At 45.2% G+C, this 19,358-nt stretch overlaps 1 protein-coding gene across 1 annotated transcript in view; it reads right to left on the bottom strand.

Moving 5' to 3' along the window:
- Positions 1-19,358, bottom strand: part of MCF2 (MCF.2 cell line derived transforming sequence) — a 97,903-nt gene that overhangs the window by 66,053 nt on the left and 12,492 nt on the right. Inside the window, exons 2-4 of the mRNA XM_084639259.1 lie at positions 7,290-7,358; positions 4,847-4,961; positions 2,839-2,929 (exon numbers count right to left, since the gene is read on the bottom strand). Of these exons, the coding sequence (XP_084495385.1) occupies positions 2,839-2,929; positions 4,847-4,961; positions 7,290-7,358 (275 nt within the window). The remainder of the gene's footprint in view (positions 1-2,838; positions 2,930-4,846; positions 4,962-7,289; positions 7,359-19,358) is intronic.

The following is a 19,358-nucleotide window of genomic DNA, read 5'->3' as shown; positions in this document are numbered from 1 at the left end:
TGCCCAATTATGCCGTAGAAAAGCGAAGCCGGTCAAATCCTAAGGCCTGGGATTCACAGGGAGGGCCTGAGGTTCTACATTGGAGGGTACAAACGTGCACATACATTGCACATGCATCCTGTGAGCCGGCGGATACTTACATTTGCAAACAGAGAGACAAAACAGAGAGACGGGGGGAGGAAGGGAGAGGTGATCTCTTTTACTGGACCAACTGGTGTGGGTGAGACACAAGCTTTGGAGTTTACACAGAATTCTTCATAAGGTCACAGAGCTCTGCGGAATAAGCTGGGAAGCTTGTCTCTCTCACCAACAGAAACTGGTCCAAGAAAAGATTATCACCTCACCCACCTTGTCTCTCTAATACCTTGGGACCAACATGGCTACAACAGCGCTGCATACATGTCTGCAAATAGGTAGTTAGACACCGACCTGAAGAAAAAACTCTGTGTAAACTCAAAAGCTTGCCTCTTGGCCAACAGAAGTTAGTTCAATAAAAGATAGTGATTATCCCTACAAAAGGTTCCTGCCCCCCTCCTGCTGGTAATAGCTCACTTTACCTGATCACTGGCATTACAGTGTGTATGGTAACACCCATTGTTTCATGTTCTCGGTGTATATAAATCTCCCCACTGTATTTTCCACTGAATGCATCCGATGAAGTGAGCTGTAGCTCACGAAAGCTTATGCTCAAATAAATTGCTTAGTCTCTAAGGTGCCACAAGTCCTTTTCTTTTTACAGACTCACACAGCTGCTACTCTGAAACTTATCAAGCTCCATCTTAAAACTAGTTAGTTTGTTTTCCCAGTTACATGCACCTGAGAGAGGCATCTTAAGGGCTGATCCTACTCCTGTCTTTTCACAGGCAGAACTCCAAAGTCTTACAACTTGATGTGCACAGATTTTTCGGTCTTTCATTCTTAGTTACATTGGATGTCTCTGTATTGTTTGCACACAGCACTGCCTTAAGTGCTCAGATATACAGGATGCAGAAGGAAATGCACAGAGCATATCTTGTGAGATCACATGCTCATGTACCATTTAAAATGAAATGTAAAGGGCAGGCACTTTTGTGAAAGCTAAATCAGGACAGGCAAGTAAAGCTCCATTCTAAAAAATTGGTTTCAAGCTATTTAAATGGAAAACGGCATTCAAGGGCCAGTCCTGAACCAGAAAAAGCCCCCGCTGGGATCAATGCAAGTGTTGCCCGTGTAAAGGCAATAGGACCAGGCTCTGACAGTCATGATTTATTTTAACTATCCAAAAATACCATTACTGCCACTAGATGCTTATCAGCAAAAATGTCCTTAATGCCACATTCAGCAACAGTCAAACACTTGTTAACGCTTAAGATCTGACCTGATGGGGCATCAGCTAGCCCAACGAGATTTCGGTGCAAAGTGGTCTAACTTATACGCTCTTCTTGATAAACTCTTTGCCTCATTCTCTATCTGCTGAGTTTTCATATCCAACTCTTCATCTGAAGTGCCTCTTTGTGGGCAGGTGTACACCACAACCTAAGTTGATATAACTTATGTCGCTCAGGGGTGTGAAAAAGCCCTCCCATCCAAATATGCATGTTTTGCGCTGTCCATACCAGTGCTATGTTGGCCTGAGACACTCTCCCGCTGACTGAGCTTCCGCTTCTCACCAAGGTGGAGTAATTATGCCAACAGGAGAGTGCTCTCCCATGGACATAGTGCATCCCCACCAAAAACGGAGCAGCTACGCCGAAGAGAAGTAGTGTAGACTTGCCCTGTGTTACAGGAGGAGGCGACGGTGATGATTGTGACCTTTTCAGAACATTTCTTTTCACCTTCCACTGTAGCAAGGTCAGTTTAGATCTGGCCTTTCACTGCCAGCTTTTTTAGTACAGCCTCCATTCATTATAAAATTGAATTTTTATATACACCAGTGTAGCACTTTTAGACTACATATTAATTTTTGCAAAAGATCACATACTGTTGACTGGGGAGGGGAGTGTTACTTGTGAGATTTATTCAGCATCTGATGGTACATCTGCTCTAGTTAATTAAGAGAGACACATTTTATATACATATATCTGTACAAACGTGCTTTATATGGCAGCATTTTAGTTGGTTTCTCCAGAGGAGAAGGAGAGAAGCAGTGGGAAGGAGACATGGATCTTAGCTGGATATTACATCTCCACACACTTGCAGGGAGCAGGGCAGAGCAAGTCAGCTAGAAGAATCGAGAAACATCCAGAACAGAGTGTGGCAGTTACTGGACAGGCTCAATAATTGTTTCTGAGGCTGATCCATGCAAGACTATGAGATGCATCTGCTCTGAGGTCTGGGTCCCAATCCCTGTATCATTTTGGATACAGTCTACAGTTACCCCATTATATACATGGGCACACACATATAACCTTCAAAGTAGTTTTTCCCTGATTTTTTACATATAAAAATTAGGGCAGGGAACTATTTTGAAGGCTATTTTGCAATAAATAAAACATTGCCCAATTAAGGGTAAAATAATCATCTGCTGCTAAAAATCAGAATCTACACATAGCATATATGCTGAGATGGATTGTCTAAACATCAAATGCCCAGAGCAGGGCACAAAAATGTGTACACAGCTGTGTGACTAATTTGCATGAGCACAGGCAAATGATCAGTTGGATGTCCAAACAGCTAAAATATGCATACAAATTAGGCACATCATAATACCTGCTTTTACTATGGTGAAAAGGGTCATAGAAATGCCTTGAAAGAAAGACTAGTTCAACAGGTCTGGTCTACTGATGTTTTCAAAATCTGAAACAATGTACATGACGACTCAATAGCTTAACAAAGCATTTAACAATAAAAAGGGCTTACTGCTATCCTTTGGAGAGTCATTTTGACAGACGTCCATGTATCCAATCTTCTATCCAGGATTAGCATAAATTTTGTGTCGGTTTCATGTTGACTACAAGACAAGAAAATACCAAGTAGCTAGGTAACATTTTGAGAGCAATCCATTTAAGTCCCAGTAAAAAACACACACACAAAGTTATCATAAATACGCAGAACACAATACCTCTCTCACCTTTCATAAACATTAAAAGTCCATTTGAAACTAATTTTCTACAGTTGGTTCCAGAAATAAACTCAACAAACTTACCTCACTGTTATTTGACAGCAAGCTTGACATTAGAAACATGCAAAGTTGCTCCTGTTCGATGGGAATTTTATTTGCACTTGAGTGGGCTGTGTGTGCAGTTTGGAAAGTTCCTTGCAAATCCACATTACTTTGGAGCTGGAATTTGCAAAGGAGCCTAAGAACTCCCTTAAATTCCTTTGAAAATCCCAACCCTAATAGATAACTGAGCAGCATTCTAGTTCTACACACTGGGGGATAACATAAGTGTTCAGATGAGCCCCTGTCTACGATACAAGTACAACCATATCTAGGAATCTGGTTACTACACTTTAAGTGTATGTCCGTTTTGCAATCAACAAGGTTGAGCAGTGGTCTCATATAGTCACACGCCACACCCCCTGCTGACCAGAGATGCATTACCACTACTGTCAACAGACTCAGAAAAAACCATCTTTCTATGACCTGGTTTCCATGAATGCCAAGTTTTAACCATCGCCTGATATGAAGCTGCCTGGCAGTGTGTGAAGTGAAGACAGAAAAATCTGAGCAAAGAGTGAGAGTGAGAGAAAGAAACACAGAAAAGGGGAATGGGAAGTGAAAGGATATGAAGGAAAGGAGAGGAGTCGGGTGGGGGAGTAAAGCAGGAAGAAGCGGCAAGTAAGGGAAATAGCAGAAGAGAAATGACTAGAGATGGAAATGGAGCCTGACCCAATGACCTTGCAGAGGCTGGTTCACCACCAGAGACTGCAAGGTCCGTTTGCACATGCCCAGCTCTACTCGGAAGGCTACGCTGACAGAAGCCCTCTCTTGGAGGAACTGGTGGCTAGCAGGGACTGCCACCTAATATCCTGGGACCAACACAACTATAACCACACTGCATACAACCTAGCTGCCCTGGGAGTTTTGCTTTGTTACCAGCACAACTATGAGGAGGGTAGATGTAGAATGCAAGTCACTCAAGATTAACTAGGGCACGAGAACCCAGCGACTCTTTGTCCTTGAGTTTGTGAGAAAACTCATGGCACTTTTCCAGGACAGTAGTTGATGGCCACCTAGATGTCTTCTTCACCCTGCTCCCTCTGTAGCAATTTGCCAAAATAGGTGATATGGAGTGAAAAAAGAGATTAAGCATTTCAGGTAACTTCAATCCACCAACCTCAGGAACAAGAAATTGTTCAGATCCATTAATTCTAGTGTAACTACCTTGTGGGACTGGTAGACTGTCAGCGAGTAAATGTTGCTATAGAAAAACGGTACTGGAAAATGCAGTACAGCACCAGGAGAGCAAGTATAATGATCTGGGAAGGTATTAAACCAAATGGCTTTGTTCTTTTAGTTATTTTACTTCTCAAGGTGTCTCTCTCTTTTTCCAAATTAACATACTCTCCACTTGCATGTGCAAAATATATCCCAAATGACTTGCCAGTGGCTTATCATTTTTGAGTGCTGACACCCATCTAAGATTAAGCCAAGTGATTCCATTAATTATTGTCATCATCAGGTAAGTTTATGAAACCAGCAACCAATAGGGACAAAAATCTACTTTTTATTATGTAGTTATCGGTATAAGAACTACCAATGTAACACTCTGGCTCAACATCATGAGGCTTTGCAGGTAATTTCTTCCTTCTCTAGCTAGCTTCATTCACAATGAGGCAATTGTATTGCAGCTCACATGTCCGACACCAGATCAGATGGGAACCTCTGCTAACGAAGCACGAAAGCGGGAAGGCAGCACCGTACCTTGGGACCGAAGTTAAGTATGTTAAGACTTTCGTTAGAACCTCCTCCGATGCTTCATTGAAATGGGAGTTTTCAGGAAACGTGATGATCCAACCGTTGTCTTTCCCTCGGCCACCTACAAGTAACAGAATAGTGCTTGTCTGTACAGTTTGTCCAGAAAACATGCCAAGCCGAAAAAGCCCCAATTTAAAATAAAACATGCAGCTAGTCCAATAGTAGTCATAAATAGCACTTACATCTTTAACATCTACAGACTAAAGGCAAAATCCTACCCTATCCCTTTTGAGCTTTGTATATTGGAGAGGGTGGGGGGCGAAGTCAGGAAGTAAAGCAGGTTCTGCCTATGCTAAGACACATCCTACAAATACCAGACAGGGTGATTTGGGGCATGGAGGATCTGGGGAAACACTGCAGCATTCATTGTTGCTCATTGTAGCCTCTGCTGCCAACCATCGGCATCATTCATGGTTGCCGGGGACTCACTGTGCCCTCATGCCATGAGCCTGCCCTGTTGGATTCCTGCCCAGTTGCTTTGAGGGTGCACCGAAGGGATGGGGAAGAGAGAGAATCCTGGCATCTTTTCTCCTCCTATTCCATCATTGCACCTATGCAACCCACGGCAGGATTTTTTCATAAAAGTGTATCCTCATTGCAATACCAACAGGGTGTTACTGGCACCTGCTGGTGAGAACAAACAGTTCGGTACTGCAACATGGAAGTGCTGGAGAGAAATCCAAATGACCCAATCCAAAAGCTCCATGTTGTCATGATCCTGAAACTGAAGAGAAAAATCATACACTTTCCATGGGGTTTAGGAACAATCCAATGGAATTCTTTATAGCAGGGTGTACTAAGTGGTCTGCCCCTGTGAAGACCAGAGACCAGTCAGCATTGTTCTTTAAGACCAGGTGTTTGGGCCAGGTAGAGGGAATGATCAGACCCACCGGGTTAGGCGATTCCTATAAAGAGCTCCATCGAGGTGGAGAGCTACAGGAAGCAGGCTGGTTCCTGTATAGGCCATGGGGCAGGATGACTCCAAGGCAGATGGCTCATAGGAGGACTGAGGAAGACCTGCCAGAAGCAGGGAGGTTCTGGCAAGAATGGCCTAGGTCAAGGGAACTAACTGTTGGATCTATGTTGAACTGTTTATTCTTGGGTTTTTGTGAAAGATTGTCGGTGCCCCCAGTAAACGAAGCCCTGAGGAAAAGGGCCCAATCAGGGTATGGGGTCCATCCTTCTTGAACTGGGGAGAAAGATGACCAGCCTACATAGGGATAGAATTTTCAAAAATTCTGCAGGAAGATCATCATTTTCTAATAAATTCTTTGGTACGATTTTCAAATGCCCCTAAATCCCATTTTCAGACGTGACACTTGGGAGCCTAAGTCTCACTGAGCGTCAATGAGATTTGGGCTTCTAAGACACTTAGGATCTGATTTTTAAAGGTATCTATATGCCTAACAATGCAGATAGGTGTGGAGGTGCTTTTGAAAATCCCAGTAGACACCTAATTACCTTAAACAATCTGGCCTTTAGGCACTTCTGAAAATTTTACCCTTCGGTTTCTAAGGGTACAGCAATTAAACACCTGTGGATGGCCTGGGTCAGCTGACTTGGGCTCGCAGGACCTGGGCTGTGGGGCTGTAAAATTGCTGTGTAGACAGTCGGGCCAAGACTGGAGCCCAAGCTCGGGGACCTCACGAGGGAGGAGGATTCCAGATCTCAGGTTCAAGCCAGAGTTTGAACAGCAACTTTTAGGCCTGCAGCCCGAGCCCCATACGCCCAAGTAAGCTGACTCAGGCCAGCCCCATGTCTTTTATTCCAGTGTGGACATACCATAAAATCACTTTTGAAAATGGGACATAAGGGGTGCTATTTTCAATAGAACCTATCTTCAGGCAGGAACTTTCCTCAGGAGGGATCAGACGAAAAACTAAGAAAGGACCTGGGAATTGGCCCCTAAAATGTTTCAGTATTATGGGCCAAATTCTAGCTTGGGTTTCAAAGGCACATTTCCCACATAAAAGAGTTAGAACTATCAAAACTATCAGATGTTGGGGTCTGGGAGGGGTAACCAGCTGTATCACTTAATCTCTGTATCAGCATACTTAGGATGTGATGACAAAGAAGTCAGGAAAAAAAGGGTTAATACTTGTAAACTGGCCACAAACCTATAGAAACATATTCTATTTCAAAGCACCATACTTGTGAATACTCTAAATGTATGAAGAGTGGAATATTTTGTAGCATGGCTTGAGAAAGAAACCTAAACTGGTCTTTCAAACTGCCACAATGTTTTATTAACAACACTTCTAGTGGCACCAGAGATGACCTGATGAATAATCGCCTGTGTATAGTATCATTTTGCCAAACAGTGCATAGGTTCATGCAGCAAATTAAATTACTTTACACAGAGAACATGGGGAACATTTACCATACTCACCAGAAAGAAAAGCAAACTTCTTCCTCAAATCGTCACTGATGTCCTTTGCACAAAGGGGAATTGTGGTTTCTAGCAAACACAGCAAAAACAAAACAGCTAAATGCATCCATTAGTGGAGGCTTATCACTACTCCACTAAACTAAATATTTAAAAGGTCACACCTAAGAACACTGTATACCTAGGTATATACATTTCTTAACTCATCAAGCAGATCAAATGCCACAATACAGCAGTAACTATCAGGTGTATTAATTACGTTAAAGATAACATGTCAGGGTCATCTTGACATGTTAAGAATACATGCCTGTATTCAACAGGATGTAGGGGATACTCGGAACGTTTTTTGGTTTGTTTTTTAAGTAAGCTACAGTTATAGGGGGATGAGGTGGACGAGGCTTTCTTCCGGCAACTAATGGAAGTTACTAGATTGCAGGCCCTGGTTCTCATGGGAGACTTCAATCCCCCTGATATCTGCTGGGAGAGCAATACAGTGGTGCACAGACAATCCAGGAAGTTTTTGGAATAGGTAGGGGACAATTTCCTGGTGCAATTGCTGGAGGAACCAAGTAGGGGCAGAGCTCTTCTTGACTTGCTGCTCACAAACCGGGAAGAATTAGTAGGGGAAGCAAAAGTGGATGGGAACCTGGGAGGCAGTGACCATGAGATGGTGGAGTTCAGGATCCTGACACAAGGAATAAAGGAGAGCAGCAGAATACGGACCCTGGACTTCAGAAAAGCAGACTTTGACAACCTCAGGGAACTGATGGGCAGGATCCCCTGGGAGAATAACATGAGGGGGAAAGGAGTCCAGGAAAGCTGGCTGTGTTTTAAAGAATCCTTATTGAGGTTACAGGGACAAACCATCCTGATGTGTAGAAAGAATAGTAATTATGGCAGGCGACTAGCTTGGCTTAACAGTGAAATCCTTGCTGATCTTAAACACAAAAAAGAAGCCTACAAGAAGTGGAAGATTGGACAAATGACCAGGGAAGAGTAAAAAAATATTGCTCGGGCATGCAGGAGTGAAATCAGGAAGACCAAATCACACCTGGAGTTGCAGCTAGCAAGAGATGTTCAGAATCACAAGAAGGGTTCTTCAGGTATGTTAGCAACAAGAAGAAAGTCAGGGAAAGTGTGGGCCCCTTACTGAATGAGGGAGTCAACCTAGTGATGGAGGATGTGGAAAAAGCTAATGTACTCAATGCTTTTTTTGCCTCTGTCTTCAGGAACAAGGTCAGTTCCCAGACTGCTGCACTGGGTAGCACAGCATGGGGAGGAGGTAACCAGCCCTCTGTGGAGAAAAGTGGTTCAGGACTATTTAGAAAAGCTGGACAAGCACAAGTCCATGGGGCCGGATGCGTTGCATCCAAGAGTGCTAAAGGAGTTGGTGGATGTGATTGCGGAGCCATTGGCCATTATCTTTGAAAACTCATGGCGATCGGGGGAGGTCCCAGACGACTGGAGAAAGGCTAATGTAGTGCCCATCTTTAAAAAAGGGAAGAAGGAGGATCCTGGGAACTACAGGCCAGTCAGCCTCAGTCCCTGGAAAAATCATGGAGCAGGTCCTCAAGGAATCAATTCTGAAGCACTTAGGGGAGAGGAAAGTGATCAGGAACAGTCAGCATGGATTCACCAAGGGCAAGTCATGCCTGACTAATCTAATTGCCTTCTATGATGAGATAACTGGTTCTGTGGATGAAGGGAAAGCAGTGGACGTGTTATTCCTTGACTTTAGCAAAGCTTTTGACACGGTCTCCCACAGTATTCTTGCCAGCAAGTTGAAGTATGGGCTGGATGAGTGGACGATAAGGTGGATAAAAAGCTGGCTAGATTGTCAGGCTCAACGGGTAGTGATCAATGGCTCCATGTCTAGTTGGCAGCCGGTAGCAAGTGGAGTGCCCCAAGGGTCGGGACCGGTTTTGTTCAATATCTTCATAAATGATCTGGAGGATGGTGTGGATTGCACCCTCAGCAAGTTTGCAGATGACACTAAACTGGGAGGAGAGGTAGATACGCTGGAGGGTAGGGATAGGATACAGAGGGACCTAGACAAATTGGAGGATTGGGCCAAAAGAAATCTGATGAGGTTCAACATGGACAAGTGCAGAGTCCTGCACTTAGGACGGAAGAATCCCATGCATCGCTACAGACTTAGGACTGAATGGCTAGGCAGCAGTTCTGCAGAAAAGGACCTAGGGGTTACAGCGGACGAGAAGCCGGATACGAGTCAACAGTGTGCCCTTGTTGCCAAGAAGGCCAACGGCATTTTGGGATGTATAAGTAGGGGCATTGCCAGCAGATCGAGGGATGTGATCATTCCCCTCTATTCGACATTGGTGAGGCCTCATACTGTGTCCAGTTTTGGGCCCCATACTACAAGAAGGATGTGGAAAAATTGGAAGACGTCCAGCGGAGGGCAACAAAAATTATTAGGGGACTGGAACACATGACTTATGAGGAGAGGCTGAGGGAATTGGGATTGTTTAGTCTGCGGAAGAGAAGAATGAGGGGGATTTGATAGCTGCTTTCAACTACCTGAAAGGGGTTTCCAAAGAGGATGGATCTAGACTGTTCTCAGTGGTAGCTGATGACAGAACAAGGAGTAATGGTCTCAAGTTGCAGTGAGGAAGGTTTAGGTTGGATATTAGGAAAAACTTTTTCACTAGGAGGGTGGTGAAACACTGGAATGCGTTACCTAGGGAGGTGGAGGAATCTCCTTCCTTAGAAGTTTTTAAGGTCAGGCTTGACAAAGCCCTGGCTGGGATGATTTAGTTGGGGATTGGTCCTGCTTTGAGCAGGGGGTTAGACTAGATGACCTCCTGAGGTCCCTTCCAACCCTGATATTCTATAGTTCCCTCCTCTCAAGAATCCCTTGGTACTTCCCAGCACAGCAAGCTGTATGTTTCTGTTGACAGCAGCAGTGTCAGAGAATAGTATCTTGTGAAATATACAGGGCATTTTATCATGTCATGTTTCTTAATTCTGGAAAAATTAATGCACTCCCAAAGCAAATAAAACTCTGCAGTCAGCCAAGCTGTTTGCACAAAACACATTAGAAAGATTAGAAAGGTTCTGATGCATCATGATTAGATTTCTAAAATTAAATAAATAGGGAAAAAGAGGCTGTCAGCCATCTGTAGTGTACCATGACCCCGGCCTCCTGCATCTCAGCAGAATTTTATGACACAGAGAGAGAGAGAATGAACAAGGATTTGTGTCCATTAGAATATTATACCACAATGTGTAAATGGAGTGATTGCTTAAAAATAAAAAAAAACACTCAATTTACACTGATTGAAGGTGCTGGAAACAAATATTACTATATAATGTATGTCCTTGATAGGGTAAATATGATCATTTTAAACACACCTATATGCCATTAAGTCTGTGCTTTTTGACACTTAAGCTTAAATCGATGTTTCTTTGATAAAACTCTGATTTCAGGGATTATTCTCTTGGCTGTCTGAAGTCCTGACACTGGGTGACATTCCACTACCTCCTTGGCTCACTGGGATCATTTCTTACTCGAATCCCTTTACTGGCATCAAACATCGCTTATGTTGTTTTATTTGAGTGTTTCCCCAGCATTCAGTTGCATACCTTGCTATTTTCACTCCCATTCACTTAAACTGTTCTGTTTGCTCTTCACAGGTCAAGCCTGGGCCCAGTGATGTCAGCCGTAAAACTACTTATTTCAATCATAGAATCATAGAATATCAGGGTTGGAAGGGACCTCAGGAGGTCATCTAGTCCAACCCCCTGCTCAAAATGAGATCAAGATTTAGCCCTATTACTGTTGCTTACTCTACAGAGTTAATTTTACTCCCAAGGGAATTCTGCGCACAATATTTTTAAATTCTGCATATTTTATTTGTCAAAATAACACAATATAATCATACCATGTTCAATTATTTGCTAACAAGTATTTTGAAATAACTTACCAAAATAACTGAACATGGTATGATTATATTGTTATTGTGTTTCTGTGTTATTTTGATAAATAAAATATGCAAAAGTTTAAAATTTTTAATTTTTTGGTGCAGAATTTCCTCAAGAGTACCAGGGTTCTGTGTGGTGCAATCTGAGTGCGGGCAACTCGATGGAGAGCTAGGTGCTGTTGCGGGGGGGAGTGTCCTAGGTGCACAGGGGCTCGGTGTAGGGTTCTGGGTGCAGGGGAACCCAGGTGAAGATAGTTAGGGCTCAGTGAGGTGGGGGGCTCCTGATACATGGGGTGAGGCTTAGCAGGGTGGGGGTTTGGGAGGCTCAGTGGGGGGCTCCAGATTTCAGGGGGGGGGCCTCAATGGGAGGGTTCCCTGGTGTGTTGATGGGGGAAGGGTTACTGTACAGGGAGCTGCTCCCCTTGTCTGCCCTACCCCCTTGCATCCAGACCTCCCTACACCCAACCCCCCGCTGAGCTTCACACACACCCCCCTCAGAACTCTCCCTCCCAAGCCCCTCCTGCGGTGCAGAGCTTCCTGCAGCCAGAAGAACTTTCTGGGGATTGATCTGACCCAGCCCTGCACAGAGCAGCCGGGAAGGGAAGGGGGAGGGGAAACTCCGTCTCCATCCTCCTCCTCCTCCTCCCCCCATCCCCCCGCCCAGCCAAGACTAATGTCCCTGGCTGGCCAGGGAAGCCCCAGTTCCCCTTCCCCCCCTCCAGTGATTTACTTCTCCCCCAACTGCCCGAACAGAAGCATCTGAGTTGCCGGGGAGGGGTGAGTGAACACTGGTTAGCTTCTCTTTGCTTCCCCACCCCAACAGAAATCATTTTCTGTAAGGAAGCAAAGGGCATCTGTGGGAATGGGCATTTTTCTGTTGCACCACAATGGTGCAGAATTTCCCCAGAAGTCGTTCATCAACTTCCTTTAGCTCAACTCAGCTAGCCCTCTCATCTACCCTGATGTACTTAATGACAATGGTACCAGAATGTCTTTCTTCTCCTTTGCCTTCAATTTGTCCCATCAATCAAGGTCAGCAGCTCTTGTTCTTCATCTCTAAGTGTTCTTGCCAACTGTGTCATCCAACCTGAGGCCAACCTTCTTCATGTCCTCCTTCACCATCTCAAAGCACCATTTTCTAGGTCTTCTTTGTGGTCTTTGTCCCTTGACTACTAGCTCTTGTACTCTCTGGCCAACACACCCCACATCTTGTCATCTCACATGACCCGGCCATGTCAGTTGATATGCCCTCAGCTTTTCTGTGATGGGGGATAGCTGCATCATGGCTTGTACCATTTCACTGGGTAGCTCTCGTCTTACTCAGTGTCCACTTTCGCATTCTCAGTTTGGCTGTCTGAAGTAGCTGTTGTTCTCTCTTCCTCATTGGCGATCATTCTGACCCCATACATTATGGCTGGCCTAATCATGATCTTATATACTTTGCTCTTTAGTTTACTTGGCATATTCTTACTGCAGAGAATTCCCATCAACTCCCTCCATTTACACCAAGTGCTCTTCATGTGGTTCCTAACGTCCGCATCGACATTCCCATCATGCCTCAACCCTGAACCAAGATATTTAAATTGTTGCATAGACTTTAACTCTATGCCAGCCTGTTTTACTGACTTCTCGTTGTCCCTCTCAATGAAGCATTGCATGTATTCAGCCTTTTGTCAGCTGATTTGTAAGCCATTTCCCTCTAATGCAGCCTTCCATAGTTCTAGGTCCTTTTCCAGTCCATATTTCTCTTCACAGCACAACATAATGTCCTTGGCGCAAAGTGTGCTCTACTGAGCTGATCTCCTAATCTCCTGCACCAATATGTCCTTTCCAATCACCAATAGGAATGGCCTGAAGGCCGATCCTCGATGTAGAGCCACCCTTGCAGTGAATGACTCCCTGCAGCAGCAGCTGCTTCTCACGACCATTGTGCTACTGTGGTACACGTCCATGATAGTCTCAACATATGTCTCCGGCAAATGGCACGACCCCAAGCATCACCAGAACAATTCTCCAGGCACTCTGTCATAAGCTTCACAGCTTCCTCTGTGCTTTTTTGCCTAATCTTAGCTAATCTATATACTCCTTTCTCCCCCTCCTTCTTAAGTGGTCCTGCACATAAGGCTTTCAGTGCCTGACCCTTACTTTCTGCCACTGCTCTTTTGGCCATTTTCTTTACCAGCTTGCACTCCATTCTTATTTTCTGCCACCACTTAAAACTTTCCTCCTCCTCTTTCATTGCCTCCAGCACATCACTTGATCACTACCACATTGCCTTGCCGTGAAATTTCCCTTCTTTCATTAGTGCACAAGCTGCCTGTGGCCAAGCTGTAATACGCTCAGATATTTTCCCCCAAAGCCTCGTTGGTATCATTGTGGTCAGTTTGGCCATTGTCCAACCCCTGCAGAACCTCATCCTTCAATCTCAAATTAACTTCACTACCCACAAGCCTTTATCCTTTGTTCCACAGCTTGTATTTTGTTCCCCATTAGTCTTTTCACCCAGAAGTACATTACAAGCAATGGATGTTGCTGCTTTGCAATCTTGTCTCCCAGGATCACTTTATAGAAATGTGATCGACTGTAAAAAGACTCTGTCTCCACCCCCAAAGAGTTTACAGTCAAAGGCCTTGATACTATAGTCAGATCCACATGTGCAAGGACCAGGACCCCACTGTGTTAGGCATGGCACATGCATATAAATGAATGCAACATTTGCATGCTGAATGACATCAGTAAACACAAATGCAGGACTTGAGCGTGCACTCACAGTTACAGGCTATGTCTTCGCTGTCCAAAAGGTGCATTTTCCCATCAAGATAGCTAATTTGCTATAAAAGTCTAATGGAGACAAAGCACAGGTAATTTTTACCTCACTGTAGCTAGTCAGGGTCAACCCTATACCCCACACCTAGGGATTGCCTTTTTTTGCAGTGAAGACATAGCCACAGGACATTGTTTGAAAAGCTGGCCCACAGAATAAACTACTGCGACAATAAAATAGAAAGATTTACAATAAAGGCACTCTTTGTTTGCCTAAATTTAGGAATAGGGGCAGAAAGGCTGATTTATTAATAGCTCTCAGAGAACACTGTTTGGCAATGAGGAGTTAACCTTAGGTTGGTAACAAAAGCACTTATTTTAAAAAAAACTAAAAAAACCCAGTGTCTTTCCAAGTCAATGTTTAATAAGGAAGGCACTTATTTATCAGTTTGCATTCTTACCAGACTAGACAGGTTGCAGTGGATAAAGCAATTCGCTCCTTCCCCCTTTGAGCTGTGCCAATTTTCTTGAGAACTTTTTTCACTGAAAAGGCATATTTGGGCAACCAAAACATTCTGGTGAATTTGTGTCAAATTCACCAAATTGTCTGGGTCTAAAAAAGAAAAAGAAAAAAAATTCTGAAAAGCTGAAACATTTTGCTACATGTCCTAAATTAAAGCTTTTGATTTTTTCTTCAAAAACTTTTTGTTTTGAATTTTATTCCACTTAAATCAAAAAAGTTTTAAAACTTCAGAAGCAAATGAAACATTTCACGTGACCCAAAACAAAAAAATGTTCAACTTTCTAGTTTTGCCAGAAAATTCAAAATATATTTATTTTTGGGTCAACCTGAATCTCCTCCCCCACCCTGATTCAGCCACAAACCAAAAACTGGTTATTTGCACAGCTCTATTCCCACTGACATTTAGATAGTCCTTTTCCTCCAAGCAGGGCTGGCCTAAGGGAAAAAATGGCAGCCTGGGCGAACTTGTATTTTGGCGCCTTTGGTCCCCATGGGTGAGGTGCCCCCCGCCATGGCCCCTCTCAATCTGCCCATCCCCTACCCCCCAACTCCTGCACTGTGTCTCCATCACCCATAACCCCTGCACTCCCTCCTGCGCCCACATGGGGAAACTGACCTGAATGCGTGGAGCAGCTGACATTGCTGCTCGCTCCCCCCTCGAACGCTAGGGGGCTGTGAGGTGGGAGCGAGAAGCGACATCAGGGCTCCCTGCATCCAGGTCACTTCCGCACCTGGGCTGCGTAAGGGGAGGGCAGAAGAGTAGCAGCCTCTGATGCTCACCTCACAGCACAACCCAGGTGGGGAAAGTGACCTGGATGCACGGAGCGCCCGGGGGGCCCACCCCTTAGGCCGGCCCTGCCTCCAAGAGAAATATCTGTTATCTGAAAACATGCATGGTTCACCAGCAGCTGTGCTGTTAGCAGACGCCAGTCACAGAATCATGGAATATCAGGGTTGGAAAAGACCTCAGGAGGTCATCTAGTCCAACCCCCTGCTCAAAGCAGGACCAACCCCAACTAAATCATCCTAGCCAGAGCTTTGTCAAGCCTGACCCAGCCTGCCCACTCTTGTGCCTTTCCCACCTGCCAGCCTCCGAAAGATCAGCTATGCTACAGGACAGTAATTGGAGGGGAAAAAATCTATTTTAAACAACAGTCCCTGATAATGAAGGCTATTTATCACTAGGGGCTTGTATTACTGTAGGGCCTTGTGGTCCCAAATGAGCTTATGACCCTGTTGTGCTACACACTATACAAACACATAGTGAGAGACCATCCTTGACCCAAACAGTTTACAACCTAAATAGACAAGTCATACCCACGGTGGTAGGAGAAAGAGTTCCCTAGAGTCACAGGTAGGACTAGAACCTACAACTTCTGCACCCCTGGTCAGTGCCCTACCCACTGGGCCACACTGCCGATAAGTTGAAAGGCACTTTTTACCTTCAAAGCACTGTGCAAACACTAACCAATCAATCTTCACAACACTCTCTGAGATACAACTTAAGTGACCACTTAAAGCCACATACACTAAAGCATGGGTGGCCTCGTGGGGGAGGGGGGCGAAGGAAAGGAGGGATGCGGCAAGCGGCAGGCAGGGGGGGCCTTGAGGAGTGGAGGGACACGGCTATCAGCAGGGACCTCCGGAGTGGGAATTGGAGTGGAGAAGAGGAAGGACTCACGAGGGAGCAACAGGTGGTGAGGGCCTCGCAGAAGGGGTGGAGCAGGGATGGGAAGAGGTAGAGGGCAGGCGGGCCCACCACGGCTCAGGTATCCCTCAGCAGGGTGGCATCAGCTATGCCAGGGGAGGCTAAGCCTCCCCTGACCTATCATGCCCACCACCTATGACACTAAGGACAGGGACTCTGTCAGGTTTGGAACTCGGAAGTTCCTCGCCAACACCATGCCTTCCCCTCCAGCAACACTTTATTCACTTAAATTTTAAGTCTGTTTAAAGACAAAAGCTACTCCTCCCTGTCCATGGGGGCAGCTGAACCCTCCAACAGCAAGTGTAACCGACAGCTACACCAACACCGCACGAAAGAGTGCCTCTCCCACCTTGGCACAACGTAGCCAAGGACAAGCAGTGACAGAACCACTTGTGGGAAAGTTAGGGAGATGGGGAGAAGAGTTGGGGATTTTGTTGAGTGTCCGGCAGCTGTGGGGAAGGACAGCAGACGAGACTGGTGGACAGAAGGGCCCTAGAGCTGAAGATTCAACGGCTGAGAGAGAGAGTTTGAGTTGCGACTCATGCTTAGGAGTCAGGGTTGGGGGGGGCATAGGCTCAGCGACTGACAGTGATGGAGGCCCAGATTTTCAGAAGTGACTAGCATTTTGGGGTCTCCCATTCAAGACACCTCAAAGGAGCTTCACTGCCAGAGAGTGGGTACTCAGCACTTTCTGACAAACAGGCCATTCTAAGGCGTCTCCACTTGGCCACTCAAAACCAGTTACTCTTGAAAATCTTGGCTGGGAATGCTTGGATCAGGCAGCAAAGAGGCGCTTATGGGAGTACACTCCCTTGCAGAGCCTTAAGGGTTAAGGGAAGGCAGTGGCTCGACAAGAAAATATACAAATGAGACCACCACCCTTTTGGTAAAGGTCTAAGTGTAACCACTTCATGATCACATTCCCATTGCGGCTGTCACCTCACCAGCTTCCCTCTAGCACTCCTCAGTTTGCATTCCTCACCCCATTCAACTTCCTGGGTAAATACTAGGAAAAATAAAGGCCTGGCACCCAATTCACCTTGCCTAAACCACACCAGGCAGACAACTGCTCTCAGATTGACCCTATCAGAGCAGTGCAGATACAAAACTGAACCTAAAACCAGGATTCTACTAGGTGCTACTTTCTCCTGTCGTATCCCACAGGGCTTTACATATCATACTGATGTCCATGCCAAGCAAGTTTGACTTTCACTTTTAAGGTTGCATCTAAAAACATATGCAGAACTGGAGGGTAGATTGCCTGTAATAACATTTTACTATTCATTTCTATATACATACCCGGCTGAATATATAAAAATCACTCTGAAGCCATTGCTGCATTCAAGGAACAGAGCTGAAAGATTCCTCTGCCAGCCGGATTGTTGCTACAACACAGGGTTCCTGAGAACGTGTGAAGTCAGGAGGGGGAAGGAAGGGGAGTATAGTGGTGTGTGGGGGGCGTGTGGGATTGAGCCTTTACTCCTCAGGGGGGGGGGGGGAGAATATGAATCTGTACTTAAGAGAACACTGCTGAATCTATTTCTGTCCTAGCTGGTTGGTTTTGTGCAGCCCAGAATATGCTGCTGAGTCCTCTTCCCTTCTGACTGTCTCCTGGGATGGATTTTAGGATTTGTACAAATTGAGGCTGTGAGAATGATGCCCATTCTTAGAAATCTTTCCTTTCAGGATGGTCAAAGTCCATTTGTTCAGGTACTTACAGTAAACTACACAGTTAATAAGGAGCTAGCTTTTGAGCCCTGACTCCCTCTGTTCAGATACACAGGCCCTCTGGCTTCATTAATATCCTTTTTAAAGGGTTCCCTGTCCCTCTCCCACTGCTTTCTTTCCTTTCTGAACTTCATTGTAGCCCACACCATCTGTAAACAGCAGCTGCACCACACACCTGCCAAGCCGACGTAGTAACTCATTACATTTTTATGATATTTATCGAGTGTTCTTTGTAACTACAAAGCCAGCTCTAAGTGTATTTAATTGAAAGGAGTAGAAATGTGTTTTATTGGAAGGCTGCTGCAACGCTGTGGGAAGCTACAATAGAGAGACATTAAACCAGGAAGATAATCCCTTGATCATTCCCTGTTTGCGCCTGCTGAGGACACTATGCTCTGAAGAGGGAATATTTGTCTGGCGGTCAGAGGGGCCTGGGAAACTGGATCATTGAGTCCTATTACCCCTTCTCGCACTGTATCAGTTTGGGCCAGCCACTTAATCATGCTAAACCATGCTCTACCTTAGTTTAGTCATCTGCAAGCCTTCCCCGCCTCAGAAGGCTCCTGTGAAGTTGCTGATGTCTATAAAGTGCTTTGAGGCCACCACATGAATGATATTATGCAAGTGCAAAATATTCTTGCTTCAAAGGCAATGCATCTGCCAGGAAAGATTATGCATTTTGCCCAGAGTGCAAGGCAGAAGCTAGTCATTTTAAACTATATACTATCTATACAACCTATGCAACGTCCTCAGCTCTCGTCCCCTAAAGCCCCTACTCTACTTGCGCTATATTGATGACATCTTCATCATCTGGACCCATGGAAAAGAAGCCCTTGAGGAATTCCACCATGATTTCAACAATTTCCATCCCACCACCAACCTCAGCCTGGTCCAGTCCACACAAGAGATCCACTTCCTGGACACTACAGTGCTAATAAACAATGGTCACATAAACACCACCCTATACCGGAAACCTACTGACCGCTATTCCTACCTGCATGCCTCCAGCTTTCACCCTGACCACACCACACGATCCATCGTCTACAGCCAAGCTCTGCGATACAACCGCATTTGCTCCAACCCCTCAGACAGAGACAAACACCTACAAGATCTCTGTCAAGCTTTCTTACAACTACAATACCCACCTGCAGAAGTAAAGAAACAGATTGATAGAGCCAGAAGAGTTCCCAGAAGTTACCTACTACAGGACAGGCCTAACAAAGAAAATAACAGAACGCCACTAGCCGTCACCTTCAGCCCCCAACTAAAACCCCTCCAACGCATTATTAAGGATCTACAACCTATCCTAAAGGATGACCCAACACTCTCACAAATCTTGGGAGACAGGCCAGTCCTTGCCTACAGACAGCCCCGCAACCTGAAGCAAATACTCACCAACAACCACATAC

Source organism: Lepidochelys olivacea, assembly GCF_965140295.1.
Source record: "Lepidochelys olivacea isolate rLepOli2 genome assembly, chromosome: 9".
Classification (NCBI taxonomy): domain Eukaryota; kingdom Metazoa; phylum Chordata; order Testudines; family Cheloniidae; genus Lepidochelys; species Lepidochelys olivacea.
The sequence above is the reverse complement of the archived record's forward strand: the minus strand, read 5'-3'. Positions and strand labels throughout refer to the sequence as shown.